The sequence below is a fragment of the Telmatherina bonti genome, assembly GCF_933228915.1.
Source record: "Telmatherina bonti genome assembly, chromosome: 11".
Lineage (NCBI taxonomy): Eukaryota > Metazoa > Chordata > Actinopteri > Atheriniformes > Telmatherinidae > Telmatherina > Telmatherina bonti.
Genome location: NC_136629.1, coordinates 11,485,816 through 11,505,085, shown reverse-complemented (window position 1 = coordinate 11,505,085; position 19,270 = coordinate 11,485,816). Strand labels below are relative to the sequence as shown.

The window sequence follows — 19,270 nt, the reverse complement described above, 5'->3', positions numbered from 1 at the left end:
AACCAGCAACCTTCTTGCTGGCAGGCCACAGTGCTAACCAATACGCCACTGCGCAGCCAAGTACTTTATTTAGTCCATCAGAATATTTTGTCATTGTCACATAAGTTTTGCTCTTTGGTTTCAGAGAGGAAAAGTTATGAAATGACTGAACCAATACTGGTACACAGACCAGAGAGACAGACTCATAGACATTTATACATATGTTCTTACTATGTGTATGTTCATGCTAAAGATAATTCAGCTGATGGTTAACTGCACCAGTATAACATAGATAACCTTAGTGTAACGAAGGACTCTTTGAGACAGGTCTGATGAGAATCAGTATTATTAGACACCAGGGAAAATACTGAAGCTGTCACCAAGCTGTCAAGGTAAACAGCTAACGAGAAGACCAGATAGACGGGCAGGAGATCAAAACCAGGTAATCAAGCCGAAGAGTCCGGGAGACGAAGAGAGATCAGAACCGGGAAGTCAAACCAAGAACGTTATTCGGGGTTGGTGAGTCGGGGCGTGGGAAGGGAAGGTAGGGATGGATCTGGATGCAGTTCCGAGGTCCGTCGATGACTGACTGAAGAGCTGTGGTATTTAAGGCTGGAGGCTGAATGAGGAACAGGTTGGCTGCGCTGGAATCTGGCTGGTGTGGGCGTGTCCATGGTCCAGTGCATAACACTTAGCTGAGCTGCTGGTTGATGTAGTACACGTGTCGGGACATTGGTAATTGTAAAAGCAGCATCCCAGTGGGGTTTAGAGGTGGGTGTACTCTGTGTACCTGTGTATACTCTGGACTACACCACTGGTCACTCCCATTTCTTTTTCTTTTTCTAGTCCTGCAGGTCTAACATTTCATACCAAGCTCCCTATAAACAGACTTACGATACAACATCACAGCTGGACGTAAATATGAAAAAACCTGTTCCAGAATTTTCTGTTTTTGTTGTTTTGATGAACTTATTGTTCAGGCTGTGGTGAAGAAGGAGAATGTGAACTGCATCGCAGTGGACTGGAAGACAGGAGCAAGGTGTCGTTACGTTCAGGCTGCCAACAACGCCCGGGTGGTGGCTGCTCAGGTGGCCTTCATGATCACATTCCTCATGGTAAATACTGCACCTCATCACCTGTTAAACAACCCTCTGACTCCAGATGAAGCACTTTTACTATGTACTGTTGCTGACCAAAGAAAAGCTGCTTTAACTAAACAACTTAAGAAAAACCTGAGAATCTGTTCCAAATGTTCTCCGAACAGTTTGCTTCTTTGATCAAAACAAAAATAGCTGCGAAAAACAGCCAAAAAAGACAAAATATTATGCTTTATCTGATGCAGTGATCAGCATCTAATTCCGTAAATATCCACGGTAAAATTAAGAGCTATGCTAAACTAAAACGGAACAGACACCTCCGGTTCATCACTGTGAGGCGAGCCTACTTTCCTGCAGAACAACCAGGGAGTCTGCAGTGGAAACCTCGGACTCGGTGAGAACTGGAGGCTTTTACATGATGGAGTCAGGAGGACGACATGTTTAGTTGTTCTATTAAGGGATGCATTGCAGCTGCTGTCACTTGTTCCCTTTTTTTTCCCCCACTTTCTCTTCTTTTCTCAGTTTTTTCCTTTTTCCAACACGTCTTTCAACTATCTCTTTCTCTCCAGTCCGGTCCTGCAGTTATAGGCAGTAAAGGCAAAAACATATCTATGATAATAAACAGTATAATAACAAACAAATAGGGAGGTCCTCACATCCAAAGGCTCCTCTTGGTAGAGTGAATGTGTTGAGCACAACACGCCAGCCAGACGACCATTATGCTGTCATTATGCTGGACAGGACTAGTTTAAAAGAGAAAAAAAAACCTGATTGATTGGACTGATTTTAATGTCTGAATCATAACTGAGGCCCCCAACACACAATCTGACAGCGTCTAACAGACAGCTCATACAAACCCAGACCAGAACTCTTATTTTAACACAGATCAGCTGCTTCCTTCTCTTTCCATTGAGTCTTTCAAGGAGACAAATACAATTAATGTTTAATTACATGTGAAATGTTTATTATAACGGTTGAGCATCATATAAAATGAGCTGAACATGACACAACAAATGTGTTGAAAGAACCCAGAAAAGGGTCACACCTGGAAGCTGACTGGAAATTCTCATCTTTCTACCTTCCTGGACAGGTGTGATAAGCTCAGTGTTATTAACTAACATGTTACACGGTGCAGGGCCACTTCCAGCAGACTGCTGATAAGTTCCACATTATCGGACACAGCGTGGGAGCTCACGCTGCAGGAGAGGTGGGAGGCAGAATTCCCGGTCTGGCCCGGATCTCAGGTAAACCTGCTGCAGGATTCACACTGATTATTAGCTCATTTCTAATCTTAGGTCTATAATTTTGATTAAAAAAAAACAAGATTCTTAAATATTTAACTGTGATTCTGAACAGTACTAATTAGTAGTAAGTAATTTATTTACTCAGTAGCAGAACTTTTCATCTGTCAAAAGTTACTTTTCAAACTTTAATCTTGGCTAAAATGATGGTGTTTTCCCTTTTTTCCCACCTTGTTTAACCCTTTAACTACTAACGTTATGTCTAATAATCAACACGTGTAAATGAACCTCTGGATGAATGATACAACCATGAAATAAAGGATTCAGAGAAAGATGGACGTTTGGAAACGGGAGGGAGGAACTTGGATGTGCGACAGAGGGAGGGGTGATGAAAAGTTGAGGAATGGATTGAGAGGTTGGTGGGAAGGAGAGTAATGATAAAACAAGGAGAAATGGACAGATAGATATACAGTTGGATAATGAAGGCTGGAGAAAGAAATTAGACGGAAGAATTTATTAATGGAGTTAAAATGGATGGAAGTAGTAATGATAAGAAAAGGAGGAATAGATGATCATAAAATGATAAAAGATAAACAGTGGATGGGTGGGGATGAGGGCAGGGATGGGGAGGATCAGAGAGGATGAGTAGCGCAACAAAGAGAAGATCTGCAGATCAGAGGAGTTGTGTCCTGATCAGCTGTTAACTGTTTAACTTTGTTTAATCTTAAAAGTCCCATATTTAGCTAAATTCACTTTCTAAAGGTTTTCTAACCGACATATGTGTCTCTCTAGCCTGTGTATGAAGCTCAAAAAGGAGAACATGTTGTCACCTCTCTCAACTTTTTATTGAAAGTGAGCTCAGATGAGTGAGCCAAAGGTCGTTCGCTTTGTGACTTCATGCAGGGAAATAACCACGCCCACTAGTAGTGGATACTGACCCTTGCAACCAGCCAGCTGAGTCTGCCCTTTAATATCAGTGAGCAGTCACCAGCGAACGCTGCATCTTCTCCCCGAGAGGGGCGTGGAATGGGCGTGGACAGATGCCACTCATGAAGAATTTATGAGGTGAGAGACAGGAAACATCCAGTTCTTATGAGAGCTCGCGAGAACCCTTTGAACTGCTGAAATTAAGGACAAAAGGCTAAATTAGGACTAAAACACTTTTAAAATAATGTTGTGGGATTTCTGACACTCATATACATTTTTTTGAATATATGCGACCTTTAAAATGTGATCCATATTTTACCTTTACAGCCTGGTTTGGTTTGTGGGAAAAGAAGTTTCTTTTAGGAGCTGAAAGTTTTTTGTCTCATTTGTTGCAGAATATGTGTTGATTTGATTACCTAAAGTCTTAGTTTTAAAACTATTTATAGAGCTGTGGTTGGATTACAGCCAATAAAAGAAAGAGTCAATCTTTTCCTAGAATCTGCAGTTTTCTGTTATGTTTGTGTGGATTTATGGTATTTTCAAACCTATAAATGGAAATTCATTTGTTAAAAGTCAGAAATGGTTCTTCAGATTCCACTTCTACTTATGTAACAGAGAAGTCCTTGCCCTGATGATTTCATCCCACAGGATGGGATGAGATGTAAATCCTGAAGAGCTTTGTGGTTGAAAATGGTCCTTTTCTGTTCAGGACTGGATCCAGCTGAGCCGTACTTCCAAGGCACTGATGCTTCTGTTCATCTGGACACCAACGATGCTACTTTGGTGGATGTCATTCACACAGACAGCCTTCCCTTCCAGTCCAAACTCGGTGCGTATCGCTGAAGAAGTCTTCATACTGATACACCATATTGCTGAACATGTTCCCTCGTCTGTCTTAACATGCAGATGAACTTTAGTGACATCCCATTCCTAATCAACTGGGTTTGGTACAACAGCTTCTGGTTTACTGGGAAAACTTTCCACAAGGTTTAGAAGCGTTTATGGGAATTTTTGACCATTCTTCCAGAAACAGATTAGTGAGGTCAGACACTGATGATGAACCAGAAGATCTGGCTCGCAGTCTCCACTCTGATTCACCCCAAAGGTCTTCTGTCCTGCTGAGGTCAGGACCCAGTGCAGACCAGTCCAGTCTACCAGACTGACTCATCATGTCCTTATGGAGCTTGCTTTGTGTCCTGGTGTGCAGCCATGTTGGAACAGGAAGGAAACATCCTCAAACTGGTCCCATAAAGTCTGGAACATGAAATCTCTCAGAATACAGAAGCATTCAGAGTTCCTCTAACTGGAACTAAGGGACCAAGTAGCTACTGGAGAACAGCCCCACACCATAATCCCCCCCTCCATCAAACCTCACATTTGGCACAATGCAGTGAAACAGGAACTGCTGTCATGGCAACCGCCAAACCCAAACTCACAAGTCAGATTGCCAGATGGAGAAGCAAGATTTGTCACTTCAGAGAACATGTTTCCACTGCTCTGGAGTCCAGTTTCACACATCCGACGCTTTGCTTTGCACTTGTTGCTGTTTGGCTCTGATGCAGCAGCTCGCCATGGAAACCAACCACCAGCCTGTCTCGCCACTGCTGTGGAGCTAACCTGAAGACCAGGTTGAAGTTTGGAGGTCTGTAGGGACTGAAGGTTGGCGACCTCTGGTCCGCATCTGTTGACCTGCTCTGTCATTTTACATGGTGACCACTTCCTGTCTGAGCTGCTGTTGTTCTCAGTCGCTTCAGCTTCGTTATAAAACCACTGACTGTTGACTGTGGAGGATTTAGTAGCGAGGACATTCTCCCACTGGGCTTGTTGCACAGGCAGCATCCTGTCACGGCACCACGGTGGAAGAGCTCCTCAGAGCAACTCATTCTTTCCCAAATGTTTCATAGAGGCAGTCTGCATCTCTAGAAGCTTCATTTATTACACCTGTGGCCTTGGAAGTTATCAACATGGCTGAATTCCATAATTTTGGTGGGTGAGTGGTGAGTGTTTGGCAATACAGTGTAGATAACCTGTTGGATTTCTGCTTCTTCCCTCTCAGGTTTGGGGATGACAGAGTCAGTGGGTCACATCGACTTTTACCCCAATGGAGGGGAACTGATGCCAGGCTGCTCCGCAAACAGAGGCAGCCCCACCGAACTGGACTCCATCTGGGAGGGTGAGATCATTTATGCTAAACAAATCACTTTTTATTTTACACCATGGTGTTTCACATTCTGAGAATCTTACCGTATCATCTTGCATATATGGGATTTTCAACGATAGCACTCTAATCTACAGGTAAAAAAAATGCAATCCAATTTACAGGAAACAAAATGATTGTGTTTTATGTTTATTTGAACTGATTAATTAGAAGTGACAATTCCACATGGACCTCCTGGTGCCTCTTTCATCTGCTGCATCCACACAATTTCTTATCCATCATCAACAAAAACAGTTGCCTTATTAATGTGCATAATCAGTACTGTAGCCAACAGAAAACTACAACTTGCAAAAATCGACCAAAATGTGATACAAAGATTTTCTTCCAACATGCAATGAATTTGACAAGCTAAATGAAGACATAACATTATTCATATAAATAATGGACTTTGGGCTGAAATGAGAAAAATCATTGAGAATTGTTAAAAAATCTAAACAAGTTATGACCAGCATGTCCTGATGGAGATTCCTGTGAAGCAGGGCGACCAGTGTTTAAAGAGAAAGACACATCTGTTCAGTGATTTAGTTCAATTATTTAGTAATCAGATGATGTTATTTTAGCTTTGCTTGATTTAATTGCTGCTGTTGACACAGTAGCTATAACTTTTCCCACTTTTATCAACTTGTGACACAGCACTTAACTGGTTCAAGTCTTGTAAGGATAGATCCTTCCTTCTGTGTGGTCCCCTGTCATGTGGAGTTCCACAGGGCTCAGTTCTAGGGTTAATGCTTTTTTCATTGAATTTATTGGCTCCATCCTGAAAAAGCATGCACCATCGAACCTCTTTAGATTGTTTAGAGGATATGTAAGCTTGGTTGGCCCTGAACTTTTTAAATTTCAATGAAAAAAAAAAAACCAGATGTGACAGTGTTTGGACTATAAGGCCCCTGTGAATCCACTTCTATTGAAAAACATTACCAACCTGGGTCAAGTTGGATGGTGATTTTAAATTAGATGTTACACCTGTAGTCAAGTTGTGTTTTTATAAGAGGTAGGACTTTAACGTGTTAATTACGATTATATTAATCGTATGTCAAATATTGCATTTAATTGTGGAGCTTTTGTCAGAGCACAATTTCCTGGTACACCAATTACACTAATGCACACACTATTTCCACTACTAACTTAGCCACATTGGTGTAATATTTAGCAATGTTTCAGACCCTTCAGTGAGTTTATTTACAGACAAAAGGAGCATCAACAAGTCTTGTGTCTTTTTCTGGTGTTATCAGGACTTTTGTTGAATAACACTGAAAGATTGTGTAGTTTTCTCTTCTCTGTTAGCAGCAGCTGCAAAGCCCCCTGTCACCCTCCCTCTCCCCCTCCCACGTCCTAAACTCTCAGTCCTCGGTCCTCATGTAGCTCCACACTGCAGTCAGAGCAGGAGGTGATCACCTCTGCTGCATGACCAGACTGAAGTTGAAGCTGTTACTTTGTCCTGGTTTACTGTCAGATATTAAGGTCTATTTATGAAGAATGTGGATGAAACATTTCTAAAGGTAAAATTACAGTAACATGTTGTAGACTCTTAGGATACATTCACATCAGGATAGTCCACTAGACTTGGTCCAGTTGGGGACTCGGCTTTGTTGTGTATCAATGCAAACCGAGATCATGTTCATGTTGCACTTTGGTCAAACGCGCCAAACCTTTACAATAATATATCCCCATTCTGACCAAAGGTGGCGCTGCACTAGTATTTAGCAAAAGAGAGGACAAGACCCACTTGAAGAAGAAAACTCAGTTTACTCCTCTTGGGGGTTAAATATGGAGATGAAACTATCCCTGTTTTAGGTTTTTATTTCGTCTTATGCAAGTTTACTGCAGAAATACACTGAAACAATGGACACAGTATGAACAACAGATAAGGCAGAGGACTCTTAACGTCATCGCTATGTATTCACCCACAATGCAATGCTACATTAAAAGCAAGAAGAGATTGTTTTTGTAGTCCACTTCCTGTATTTGGTCCGCTTGAAACGTACCAAGATGTGTGTTTGTGGTGGACCGAGTTCGTGTCTTTGATCCGAATTAGAATTCATTTCATCACGTTCACATTTCCCCAAACGAAGCGGACTTTCTGAGCAAACAGTCTCGGATTCGAATCAAAAAGGCTGATGTGAATGTGTCTTTGATTAAAGAATAACTGGAGCTGCAGCTGTTTGTTAGGTAAGGGCTAATGCCCGACGAGGTGTCCATTATCAGAAATTAATGGACGACGTGGAGATGTGAACCGTCCTCTGCTTCACATCAGTGTACACCTCGGAGGGCATTATCCCACTTATACCATGGTCACTCACAAATGAAATAATATAAGATCAACTACTAATTTTGTTTTTACTGTTGAAATAATGTTTTTAACAAGAAGTGGCTGAGTGGACTATTTAATGTCTCTTGTTGTGGTGTTGCCAAGGTAACCGCTGTTTGCAGCACCTGCAGTTCGTTCAGCAGCAGATACTATTGCAACAAATCATAGATGATGGTAAAATATGATAGTGTTGTGGGATGTGTGTGACTGTGTATGAATGAATATGAATGTGAGTGAGTGTGTGTGCACGGCATGCTGTCAGGTGATCGAGCCTGAAAGATAAGAGTGTTGAACGGAAGTGCCGCCCTCACCTTTTAACGGATTCCAATGAAAATATGGCGATTTTCTGCCTGAAAATGCATATTTTTTCACAATATGAAGGAAATTGAGGAGGACGTGCGGTGTTTGGTTTCTATGACAGCGTAAGAAAAACTCGGACTTGGAAAAATCTACATGTGAACAGCACGGACCTTTTTAAATCTTGAAGATTGCTGTGAAATTGGCGTAACCACTGGAGCGTTAATGCAGAGAAACACACGCACGGTCCGCTGCACCGCTGCAGGGTGACGTCAGAGCCGCTCTGTCCCTCTATGAGAGATCTGGGGCTTCATCACAAACTAACTGATTAAATGTTATTCAGTACGGTTAAAACAATATGATGGATATTTTATCTGCAGTGATTTCAACTAACAATCTCGGTAGAACATGAACATAATACAGTACTATGATGGGGAGGGATCGGGAGACTTTTCTTTCTGACCTTTCTGCCTTTTTTACTCTGGTTATTGTTCAACCAATGGTCTAAATTAACCTGAAAAAATAAAATAACTTTAAAACTGGCAGATAAGATACATTCATTAGTAACCATGGGCCGCTGTTTGACATAGTCCTTCCAGATATTCTTTCTGTCTTCTGTTTTGTCCGTTTGTCGCTAACATTACTGTTGCCACGGTTACCAACGTAGCACGTCTCTTTTCATCTTTTATTATCAACTAATCAACTAAACTTCAAACAGTTGGTATGAACAGACAATGTGACCTCCGATGTTCACATGGTGTATCAAGTGATCTCAAGCTGACACCAGGCTTCATTGCAGTCATTACTAATATAATGACTCATGTTTCCTCAACCACACGACTTAACAATGCAGAGTGGGCGCCTTGTGGAATACTGGAGTTGTCCCAATGGAAAAATCATAAAGAAACCCCTGCGGAGTTATTCAAGCTGCACCTTTCTGAGCAGATCTTCTAAAAAGGATGACGACGGCCGTCCTCTGAAATGTGCCACTGAGCAGCCAGGATCAAGTGGCAGCATTGGTGCCATGCCGGGGGTCTGGAGAAAAGAGGGTGGGGGTGGGTGGGACTGGAGTGGTCAGGTGTTGTTGCAGCTGAATCTGCCACGTTTGATCCTGTAGATAAGAGAGGGAGAATGGGAGCCAAAGCTGCATAGCTGGAGGTGTTGGAGTTCCTGGTGAATGCCCTGCACTGAAAGGGAAAACAAATGCCGCCATGACACTTTTTAAAAAAAATGTCTGTCTTTCTCCAACAATATCATCCCCATCAAGATCCTTCAAGGTCTTCCAGACCCAAAAGGTTGTTTTTATAGCATAAAACAACATAAAAAGGTTGTTTTATGTTGTCCAAGTTGTATTAATGAGCATTTTTATTATAACATTTTCCATCATTTTTCATCACGTTAAGCAGGCCCATTTGTAGCCCATCTGTAACTTTGTTTGCTGTTTATTTAATCTTAACTCCATCTAAATGATGCTACCAAAACTCCACCATATGTGGTCCACATGAAAACTGCTGTAACCTATCCAGCCGGCTCCCAATGTCTGGAGCACATCGGGCCCACACAACAGTTGTTGCCAGGGCCGTAATTGGAGCATAAGCGCCAAAAGTAGCGCAGATACGGTCCAAATGCCCTGCTTCCTGGGCTAAAGGTTGTCCCAACATGTCATGCATGTACAGGGCATAAAAATGACCATAAATATGAAATTATTCCACTTTAAAACTGTTCCAGAAGGAATAATGATCCAAACCAAACATTGAAGCACATTTTAAGGCCCCCAGAAAGAATCCTGCTAAAGAGAGAACATGTTTTGAAGGTTCCTACTGAAATATTGTCAAGAAAATACTCATGTCCATCAGCAAAACGACAAATATTTATAACAAATTCACATTTAGCTGTGAGAGGGGAGGGAGGTTTGTCGTAGCTGAGAAAATAAAATAACCTTTCTCAGGTCTTCATTACATCATCAGCTCATCTTCATGTCCATGTTTTCCACCTCTCACATCCTTCTCGCTCCTTTGCTTCCATCTTTTGACAGGTACGTCGAACTTTGATGTCTGCAACCACGCTCGAGCCTACGAGTACTACATAGAAAGTATCAGTAAATCCCAAGGCTTCGTTGGATTCCCCTGCTCTGACCAGAGCAGCTTTGCTAAAGTAGGTCTTCATTTTCTTTACAGACTCTATGGAGGAAGGCATTAGAAATGTAAAGTCCACCACCAAAACCATGGTCCTATCAGAACCCTGATCCCATCAGATCCCTGATCCCATCAGAACCCTGATCCCATCCCATCAGATCCCTGATCCCATCAGATCCCTGATCCCATCAGAACCCTGATCCCATCAGAACCCTGATCCCATCAGAACCCTGATCCCATCCCATCAGAACCCTGATCCCATCAGATCCCTGACCCCATCAGAACCCTGATCCTATCAGAACCCTGATCCCATCAGAACCCTGATCCCATCCCATCAGAACCCTGATCCCATCAGATCCCTGACCCCATCAGAACCCTGATCCTATCAGATCCCTGATCCCGTCAGAACCCTGACCCCATCAGAACCCTGATCCTATCAGATCCCTGATCCCGTCAGAACCCTGATCCTATCAGAACCCTGATCCCATCAGAACCCTGATCCCATCAGAACCCTGATCCCATCCCATCAGAACCCTGATCCTATCAGATCCCTGATCCCGTCAGAACCCTGATCCCATCAGAACCCTGATCCCATCCCATCAGAACCCTGATCCCATCCCATCAGAACCCTGATCCCATCAGAACCCTGATCCTATCAGAACCCTGATCCTATCAGATCCCTGATCCTGTCAGAACCCTGATGTTCAGGGTCCTTCAGACTCAGACTCGCCTTGAGAACGTGCAGCAGGTCCAACATGTAGCAACAAATTAAATGACGAGAAGAGATTTTTGTTAAGTGAAAATAGTCGATGTAAAATTCATATTTTCATTTTTCTTCTGTCTGTTCAGGTTTTTTACATTTGCATCGCTTCCTGATCCTTTTGATTTATGCTGATACCTGAAAGAAAATTTGATCAAATTAAAAATTGGGGTTAAATACTGAAAAAAAATAGACAAAAAGAAAAAAACATTTTAAAATTATTTTAATTTCTCATAAAAATAAAAAAAACTTTTTTTAAAAAAAACAAAAACAAAAAAACAATTCTGTTCAGCTAGAACCAGGATTTGGCCATAAAACAGCCCGCAGTGAGGGTTTCTGCTGCCCTCAGAGTGGCTCTAAGGACAGGGCGTCCCGCTCCTCCACCATGACGCCTCACGCCACCACCTGTCCCCGCTGGATGACATCGATACGCCGCAAACCACGTCTTTTCTTTCAGGAATTGATTCACCAAGACTGGATTCTTTGTTGCGGCACATGCAGCGCTGTAGACGGGCTTCCCTCACGTCTTCCATGGGGAGCACTTGTATCTGCAGCTGTCGGCGTTAATGACAGTTTATCCCCGCTTTGGACACATGTCCCGATCAAAGGAGGCCCGGGGAGCCAAGAATGACCTCATGTGACTGTCCCTGCAGAAGATGACAGCGCCTCCTTGTAGCTCACCTCATAAACGCCCTCTGCTGTTATTCCTGCAGCTTCTCCTGCAGTTGTCAGTCAGCCTGATCCCTCTGAGCAACTCAGCTGCACCTTCACCACCTTCATATTTACGTTTGAAAAGAGTGTAGCAGGAGAAGTCTTCGGTTATCACTTTCTAATCTGAGTGTTCAGTGACAGGAGGAGACTGGCGTTCAGGCATTCCTCACATCTCACCGTGTTCTCGCCTTCGCAGGGAAAGTGTTTCCCATGTGCAGACAGCCAGTGTCCTCTGATGGGCCACTCTGCTGACAAGTTCACCGTGACTAACGGCATTTCAGAGACAAAGTACTTCCTGAACACCGGTGGATCAAAGCCTTTCAGCCGTGAGTCCGCTGTTGTCCTCCTCCTGGTAAAAATAAAGGTGTGACTGCTTCCATTTCACTGTGAAGGGCAACAAAAATGTCCACATTGTTCAGGAGGAACGGCATAATTTCCCACTCTGATGTCTGTATATCAGAAGTCCAGCAACCAGTTTCATGATCCTTCATGTTGTCCAAGTTTTATTAATGAACATTTTTATTGATAACATTTTCCATCATGTTAAGCTGAACAAATTATAGACAGAAGCTTTAATCAAAATATGTTTAATAAGGAGCCACATGATTTAATACATGTATGGAAGTAAAACCAGAATTAGCTGATTCCCATTAACTCAAGTTTTATTCCCAGTAGAAGGTAAACAGGAGACGTTTTATCATTTCATGGAAATCATTTCAGTTCAATTTAGCTTTATTTATACGTCGATTCTTACGGTCATCAAGAAAAAAGATTTAAAACCTCCATCAGAACCAGAAGCAGGAAGAAAAACCACCATCAGGACCAGAACCAGGACGGAAAACCTCCATCAGAACCAGAACCAGGAAGAAAAACAACCATCAGAACCAGAACCAGGATGGCAAACCTCCATCAGAACCAGAACCAGAACCAGGAAGGAAAACCTCCATCAGAACCAGAACCAGGACGGAAAACCTCCATCAGAACCAGAACCAGGAAGGAAAACCTCCATCAGAACCAGAACCAGGAAGGAAAACTTCCATCAGAACCAGAACCAGGAAGGAAAACCTCCATCAGAACCAGAACCAGGAAGGAAAACCTCCATCAGAACCAGAATCAGGAAGGAAATTTTCCATCAGAACAAGAACCAGGAAGGAAACCTCCATCAGAACCAGAACCAGGAAGGAAAACCTCCATCAGAACCAGAACCAGGAAGGTAACCTCCATCAGAACCAGAACCAGGAAGGAAAACCTCCATTAGAACCAGAACCAGGAAGAAAAACCTCCATCAGAACCAGAACCAGGAAGAAAAACCTTCACCAGAACCAGAACCAGGAAGGAAAACCTCCATTAGAACCAGAACCAGGAAGAAAAACCTCCATCAGAACCAGAACCAGGAAGAAAACCTCCATCAGAACCGGAACCAGGAAGAAAACCTCCATCAGAACCAGAACCAGGAAGAAAAACCTTCACCAGAACCAGAACCAGGAAGGAAAACCTCCATTAGAACCAGAACCAGGAAGAAAAACCTCCATCAGAACCAGAACCAGGAAGGAAAACCTCCATCAGAACCAGAACCAGGAAGGAAAACTTCCATCAGAACCAGAACCAGGAAGGAAACTTCCATCAGAACCAGAACCAGGAAGGAAAACTTCCATCAGAACCAGAACCAGGAAGGAAAACCTCCATTAGAGCCAGAACCAGGAAGGAAAACCTCCATCAGAACCAGAACCAGGAAGGAAAACATCCATCAGAACAAGAACCAGGAAGGAAAACCTCCATCAGAACCAGAACCTGGAAGAAAAACCTCCATCAGAACCAGAACCAGGAAGAAAAACCTCCATCAGAACCAGAACCAGGAAGAAAAACCACCATCAGAACCAGAACCAGGATGGAAAACCTCCATCAGAACCAGAACCAGAACCAGGACGGAAAACCTCCATCAGAACCAGAACCAGGAAGGAAAATTTCCATCAGAACCAGAACCAGGAAGGAAAAAATCCATCAGAACCAGAACCAGGAAGAAAAACTTCCATCAGAACCAGAACCAGAATGGAAAACCTCCATCAGAACCAGAACCAGGACGGAAAACCTCCATCAGAACCAGAACCAGAACGGAAAACGTCCATCAGAACCAGAACCAGGAAGGAAAACTTCCATCAGGACCAGAATCAGGAAGGAAAACTTCCATCAGAACCAGAACCAGGAAGGAAACCTCCATCAGAACCAGAACCAGGAAGGAAACCTCCATCAGAACCAGAACCAGGAAGAAAAACTTCCATCAGAACCAGAACCAGGAAGAAAAACCTCCATCAGAACCAGAACCAGGAAGGAAAACCTCCATCAGAACCAGAACCAAGAAGGTAAACTTCCATCAGAACCAGAACCAGGAAGGAAACCTCCATCAGAACGAGAACCAGGAAGGAAAACCTCCATCAGAACCAGAACCAGGAAGGAAAACCTCCATCAGAACCAGAACCAGGAAGGAAAACCTCCATCAGAACCAGAACCAGGAAGGAAACCTCCATCAGAACCAGAACCAGGAAGAAAAACCACAATCAGAACCAGAACCAGGATGGAAAACCTCCATCAGAACCAGAACCAGAACCAGGATGGAAAACCTCCATCAGAACCAGAACCAGGATGGAAAACCTCTATCAGAACCAGAACCAGAACCAGGACGGAAAACCTCCATCAGAACCAGAACCAGGAAGGAAAACTTCCATCAGAACCAGAACCAGGAAGGAAAACCTCCATCAGAACCAGAACCAGGAAGAAAAACCACCATCAGAACCAGAACCAGGAAGGAAAACCACCATCAGAACCAGAACCAGGATGGAAACCTCCATCAGAACCAGAACCAGGAAGGAAAACCTCCATCAGAACCAGAACCAGGACGGAAAACCTCCATCAGAACCAGAACCAGGAAGGAAACTTCCATCAGAACCAGAACCAGGAAGGAAAACCTCCATCAGAACCAGAACCAGGAAGAAAAACCACCATCAGAACCAGAACCATGAAGGAAAACCACCATCAGAACCAGAACCAGGATGGAAAACCTCCATCAGAACCAGAACCAGGAAGGAAAACCACCATCAGAACCAGAACCAGGATGGAAAACCCCCATCAGAACCAGAACCAGAACCAGGATGGAAAACCTCCATCAGAACCAGAACCAGGAAGGAAAACTTCCATCAGAACCAGAATCAGGAAGGAAAACTTCCATCAGAACCAGAACCAGGAAGGAAAACCTCCATCAGAGCCAGGAAGGAAAACCTTGATAAGAACCAGAATCAGGAAGGAAACCTCCATCAGAACCAGAACCAGAACCAGGATGGAAAACCTCCATCAGAACCAGAACCAGGAAGGAAAACTTCCATCAGAACCAGAACCAGGAAGGAAAACTTCCATCAGAACCAGAACCAGGAAGGAAAACCTCCAACAGAACCAGAACCAGGAAGGAAATTTTCCATCAGAACCAGAACCAGGAAGGAAACCTCCATCAGAACCAGAACCAGGAAGGAAAACTTCCATCAGAACCAGAACCAGGAAGGTAAACCTCCATCAGAACCAGAACCAGGAAGGAAAACTTCCATCAGAACCAGAACCAGGAAGGAAACCTCCATCAGAACCAGAACCAGGAAGGAAAACTTCCATCAGAACCAGAACCAGGAAGGAAAACTTCCATCAGAACCAGAACCAGGAAGGAAAACCTCCATCAGAACCAGAACCAGGAAGGAAAACTTCCATCAGAACCAGAACCAGGAAGGAAACCTCCATCAGAACCAGAACCAGGAAGGAAAACCTCCATCAGAACCAGAACCAAGAAGGTAAACTTCCATCAGAACCAGAACCAGGAAGGAAAACCTCCATCAGAACCAGAACCAGGAAGGAAACCTCCATCAGAACCAGAACCAGGAAGGTAAACTTCCATCAGAACCAGAACCAGGAAGGAAAACCTCCATCAGAACCAGAACCAGGAAGGAAAACCTTCATCAGAACCAGAACCAGGAAGGAAAACCTTCATCAGAACCAGAACCAGGAAGGAAACCTCCATCAGAACCAGAACCAGGAAGGAAACCTCCATCAGAACCAGAACCAGGAAGGAAAACCTCCATCAGAACCAGAACCAGAACCAGGATGGAAAACCTCCATCAGAACCAGAACCAGGAAGGAAAACTTCCATCAGAACCAGAACCAGGAAGGAATACCTCCATCAGAACCAGAACCAGGAAGGAAAACTTCCATCAGAACCAGAACCAGGAAGGAAAACCTCCATCAGAACCAGGAAGGAAAACCTTGATAAGAACCAGAATCAGGAAGGAAACCTCCATCAGAACCAGAACCAGGAAGGAAACCTCCATCAGAACCAGAACCAGGAAGGAAAACCTCCATCAGAACCAGGAAGGAAATCCTCCATCAGAACCAGGAAGGAAAACCTTGATCAGAACCAGAACCAGGAAGGAAACCTCCATCAGAACCAGAACCAGGAAGGAAACCTCCATCAGAACCAGAACCAGGAAGAAAAATCTCCATCAGAACCAGAACCAGGAAGGAAACTTCCATCAGAACCAGAACCAGGAAGGAAAACTTCCATCAGAACCAGAACCAGAACCAGGAAGGAAAACCTCCATCAGAACCAGGAAGGAAAACCTTGATCAGAACCAGAATCAGGAAGGAAACCTCCATCAGAAACAGAACCAGGAAGGACACCTCCATCAGAACCAGAACCAGCATGGAAAACCTCCATCAGAACCAGGAAGGAAAACCTTGATCAGAACCAGAACCAGGAAGGAAACCTCCATCAGAACCAGAACCAGGAAGAAAAACCTCCATCAGAACCAGAACCAGGAAGGAAAACCACCATCAGAACCAGAACCAGGAAGGAAAACTTCCATCAGAACCAGAACCAGGAAGGAAAACTTCCATCAGAACCAGAACAAGGAAGGAAACCTCCATCAGAACCAGAACCAGGAAGAAAAACCTCCATCAGAACCAGAACCAGGAAGGAAAACCTCCATCAGAACCAGAACCAGGAAGAAAAACCACAATCAGAACCAGAACCAGGATGGAAAACCTCCATCAGAACCAGAACCAGAACCAGGATGGAAAACCTCCATCAGAACCAGAACCAGGATGGAAAACCTCTATCAGAACCAGAACCAGAACCAGGAAGGAAAACTTCCATCAGAACCAGGAAGGAAACCTCCATCAGAACCAGAACCAGGAAGGAAAACTTCCAAACGAACCAGAACCAGGAAGGAAATTTTCCATCAGAACCAGAACCAGGAAGGAAAACTTCCATCAGAACCAGAACCAGGAAGGAATACCTCCATCAGAACCAGAACCAGGAAGGAAAACTTCCATCAGAAGCAGAACCAGGAAGGAAACCTCCATCAGAACCAGAACCAGGAAGGAAAACTTCCATCAGAACCAGAACCAGGAAGGAAAACCTCCATCAGAACCAGAACCAGGAAGGAAAACCTCCATCAGAACCAGAACCAGGAAGGAAAACCTTGATCAGAACCAGAATCAGGAAGGAAAACCTCCATCAGAACCAGAACCAGGAAGGAAAACTTCCATCAGAACCAGGAAGGAAAACCTTGATCAGAACCAGAATCAGGAAGGAAACCTCCATCAGAACCAGAACCAGGAAGGAAACCTCCATCAGAACCAGAACCAGGAAGGAAAACCTCCATCAGAACCAGGAAGGAAATCCTCCATCAGAACCAGGAAGGAAAACCTTGATCAGAACCAGAACCAGGAAGGAAACCTCCATCAGAACCAGAACCAGGAAGGAAACCTCCATCAGAACCAGAACCAGGAAGAAAAACCTCCATCAGAACCAGAACCAGGAAGGAAACTTCCATCAGAACCAGGAAGGAAACTTCCATCAGAACCAGAACCAGGAAGGAAAACTTCCATCAGAACCAGAACCAGAACCAGGAAGGAAAACCTCCATCAGAACCAGGAAGGAAAACCTTGATCAGAACCAGAATCAGGAAGGAAACCTCCATCAGAACCAGAACCAGGAAGGACACCCCCATCAGAACCAGAACCAGGATGGAAAACCTCCATCAGAACCATGAAGGAAAACCATGATCAGAACCAGAACCAGGAAGGAAACCTCCATCAGAACCAGAACCAGGAAGAAAAACCTCCATCGGAACCAGAACCAGGAAGAAAAACCACCATCAGAACCAGAACCAGGAAGGAAAACTTCCATCAGAACCAGAACCAGGAAGGAAAACTTCCATCAGAACCAGAACCAGGAAGGACACCTCCATCAGAACCAGAACCAGGATGGAAAACCTCCATCAGAACCAGAACCAGGACGGAAAACCATGATCAGAACCAGAACCAGGAAGGAAACCTCCATCAGAACCAGAACCAGGAAGAAAAACCTCCATCGGAACCAGAACCAGGAAGAAAAACCACCATCAGAACCAGAACCAGGAAGGAAAACTTCCATCAGAACCAGAACAAGGAAGGAAAACTTCCATCAGAACCAGAACCAGGAAGGAAAACTTCCATCAGAACCAGAACAAGGAAGGAAACCTCCATCAGAACCAGAACCAGGAAGAAAAACCTCCATCAGAACCAGAACCAGGAAGAAAAACCACCATCAGAACCAGAACCAGGCAGGAAAACTTCCATCAGAACCAGAACCAGGAAGGAAAACTTCCATCAGAACCAGAACAAGGAAGGAAACCTCCATCAGAACCAGAACCAGGAAGAAAAACCTCCATCAGAACCAGAACCAGGAAGAAAAACCTCCATCAGAACCAGAACCAGGAAGGAAAACCTCCATCAGAACCAGAACCAGGAAGGAAAACCTTCATCAGAACCAGAACCGGGAAGGAAAACCTCCATCAGAACCAGGAAGGAAACCTCCATCAGAACCATAACCTGGAAGAAAAACCTCCATCAGAACCAAAACCAGGAAGAAAAACCACCATCAGAACCAGAACCAGGAAGGAAAACTTCCATCAGAACCAGAACCAGGAAGGAAACCTCCATCAGAAACAGAACCCAGGAAGAAAAACCTCCATCAGAACCAGAACCAGGAAGAAAAACTTCCGTCAGAACCAGAACCAGGAAGGAAAACCTCCATCAGAACCAGAACCAGGAAGGAAAACCTCCATCAGAACCAGAACCAGGAAGGAAAACCTCCATCAGAACCAGGAAGGAAAACCTTGATCAGAACCAGAACCAGGAAGGAAACCTCCATCAGAACAAGAACCAGGAAGGAAACCTCCATCAGAACCAGAACCAGGAAGGAAAACCTGCATCAGAACCAGAACCAGGAAGGAAACCTCCATCAGAACCAGAACCAGGAAGGAAACCTCCATCATAACCAGAACCAGGATGGAAAACCTCCATCAGAACCAGAACCAGAACCAGGAAGGAAAACCTCCATCAGAACCAGAACCAGGATGGAAAACGTCCATCAGAACCAGAACCAGGAAGGAAAACCTCCATCAGAACCAGAACCAGGAAGGAAAACCTCCATCAGAACCAGGAAGGAAAACCTTGATCAGAACCAGAACCAGGAAGGAAACCTCCATCAGAACCAGAACCAGGAAGGAAACCTCCATCA

General features: G+C 44.0%; 1 protein-coding gene across 1 annotated transcript in view; it reads left to right on the top strand.

The window, feature by feature from the left end:
- LOC306762262 (inactive pancreatic lipase-related protein 1-like) overlaps positions 1-19,270 on the top strand; it is a gene marked incomplete at both ends in the record, with an annotated part of 63,711 nt that overhangs the window by 22,800 nt on the left and 21,641 nt on the right. Inside the window, 6 exons of the mRNA XM_079248704.1 lie at positions 960-1,094; positions 2,212-2,320; positions 3,954-4,073; positions 5,301-5,417; positions 10,103-10,221; positions 11,870-11,999. Of these exons, the coding sequence (XP_079104830.1) occupies positions 960-1,094; positions 2,212-2,320; positions 3,954-4,073; positions 5,301-5,417; positions 10,103-10,221; positions 11,870-11,999 (730 nt within the window). The remainder of the gene's footprint in view (positions 1-959; positions 1,095-2,211; positions 2,321-3,953; positions 4,074-5,300; positions 5,418-10,102; positions 10,222-11,869; positions 12,000-19,270) is intronic.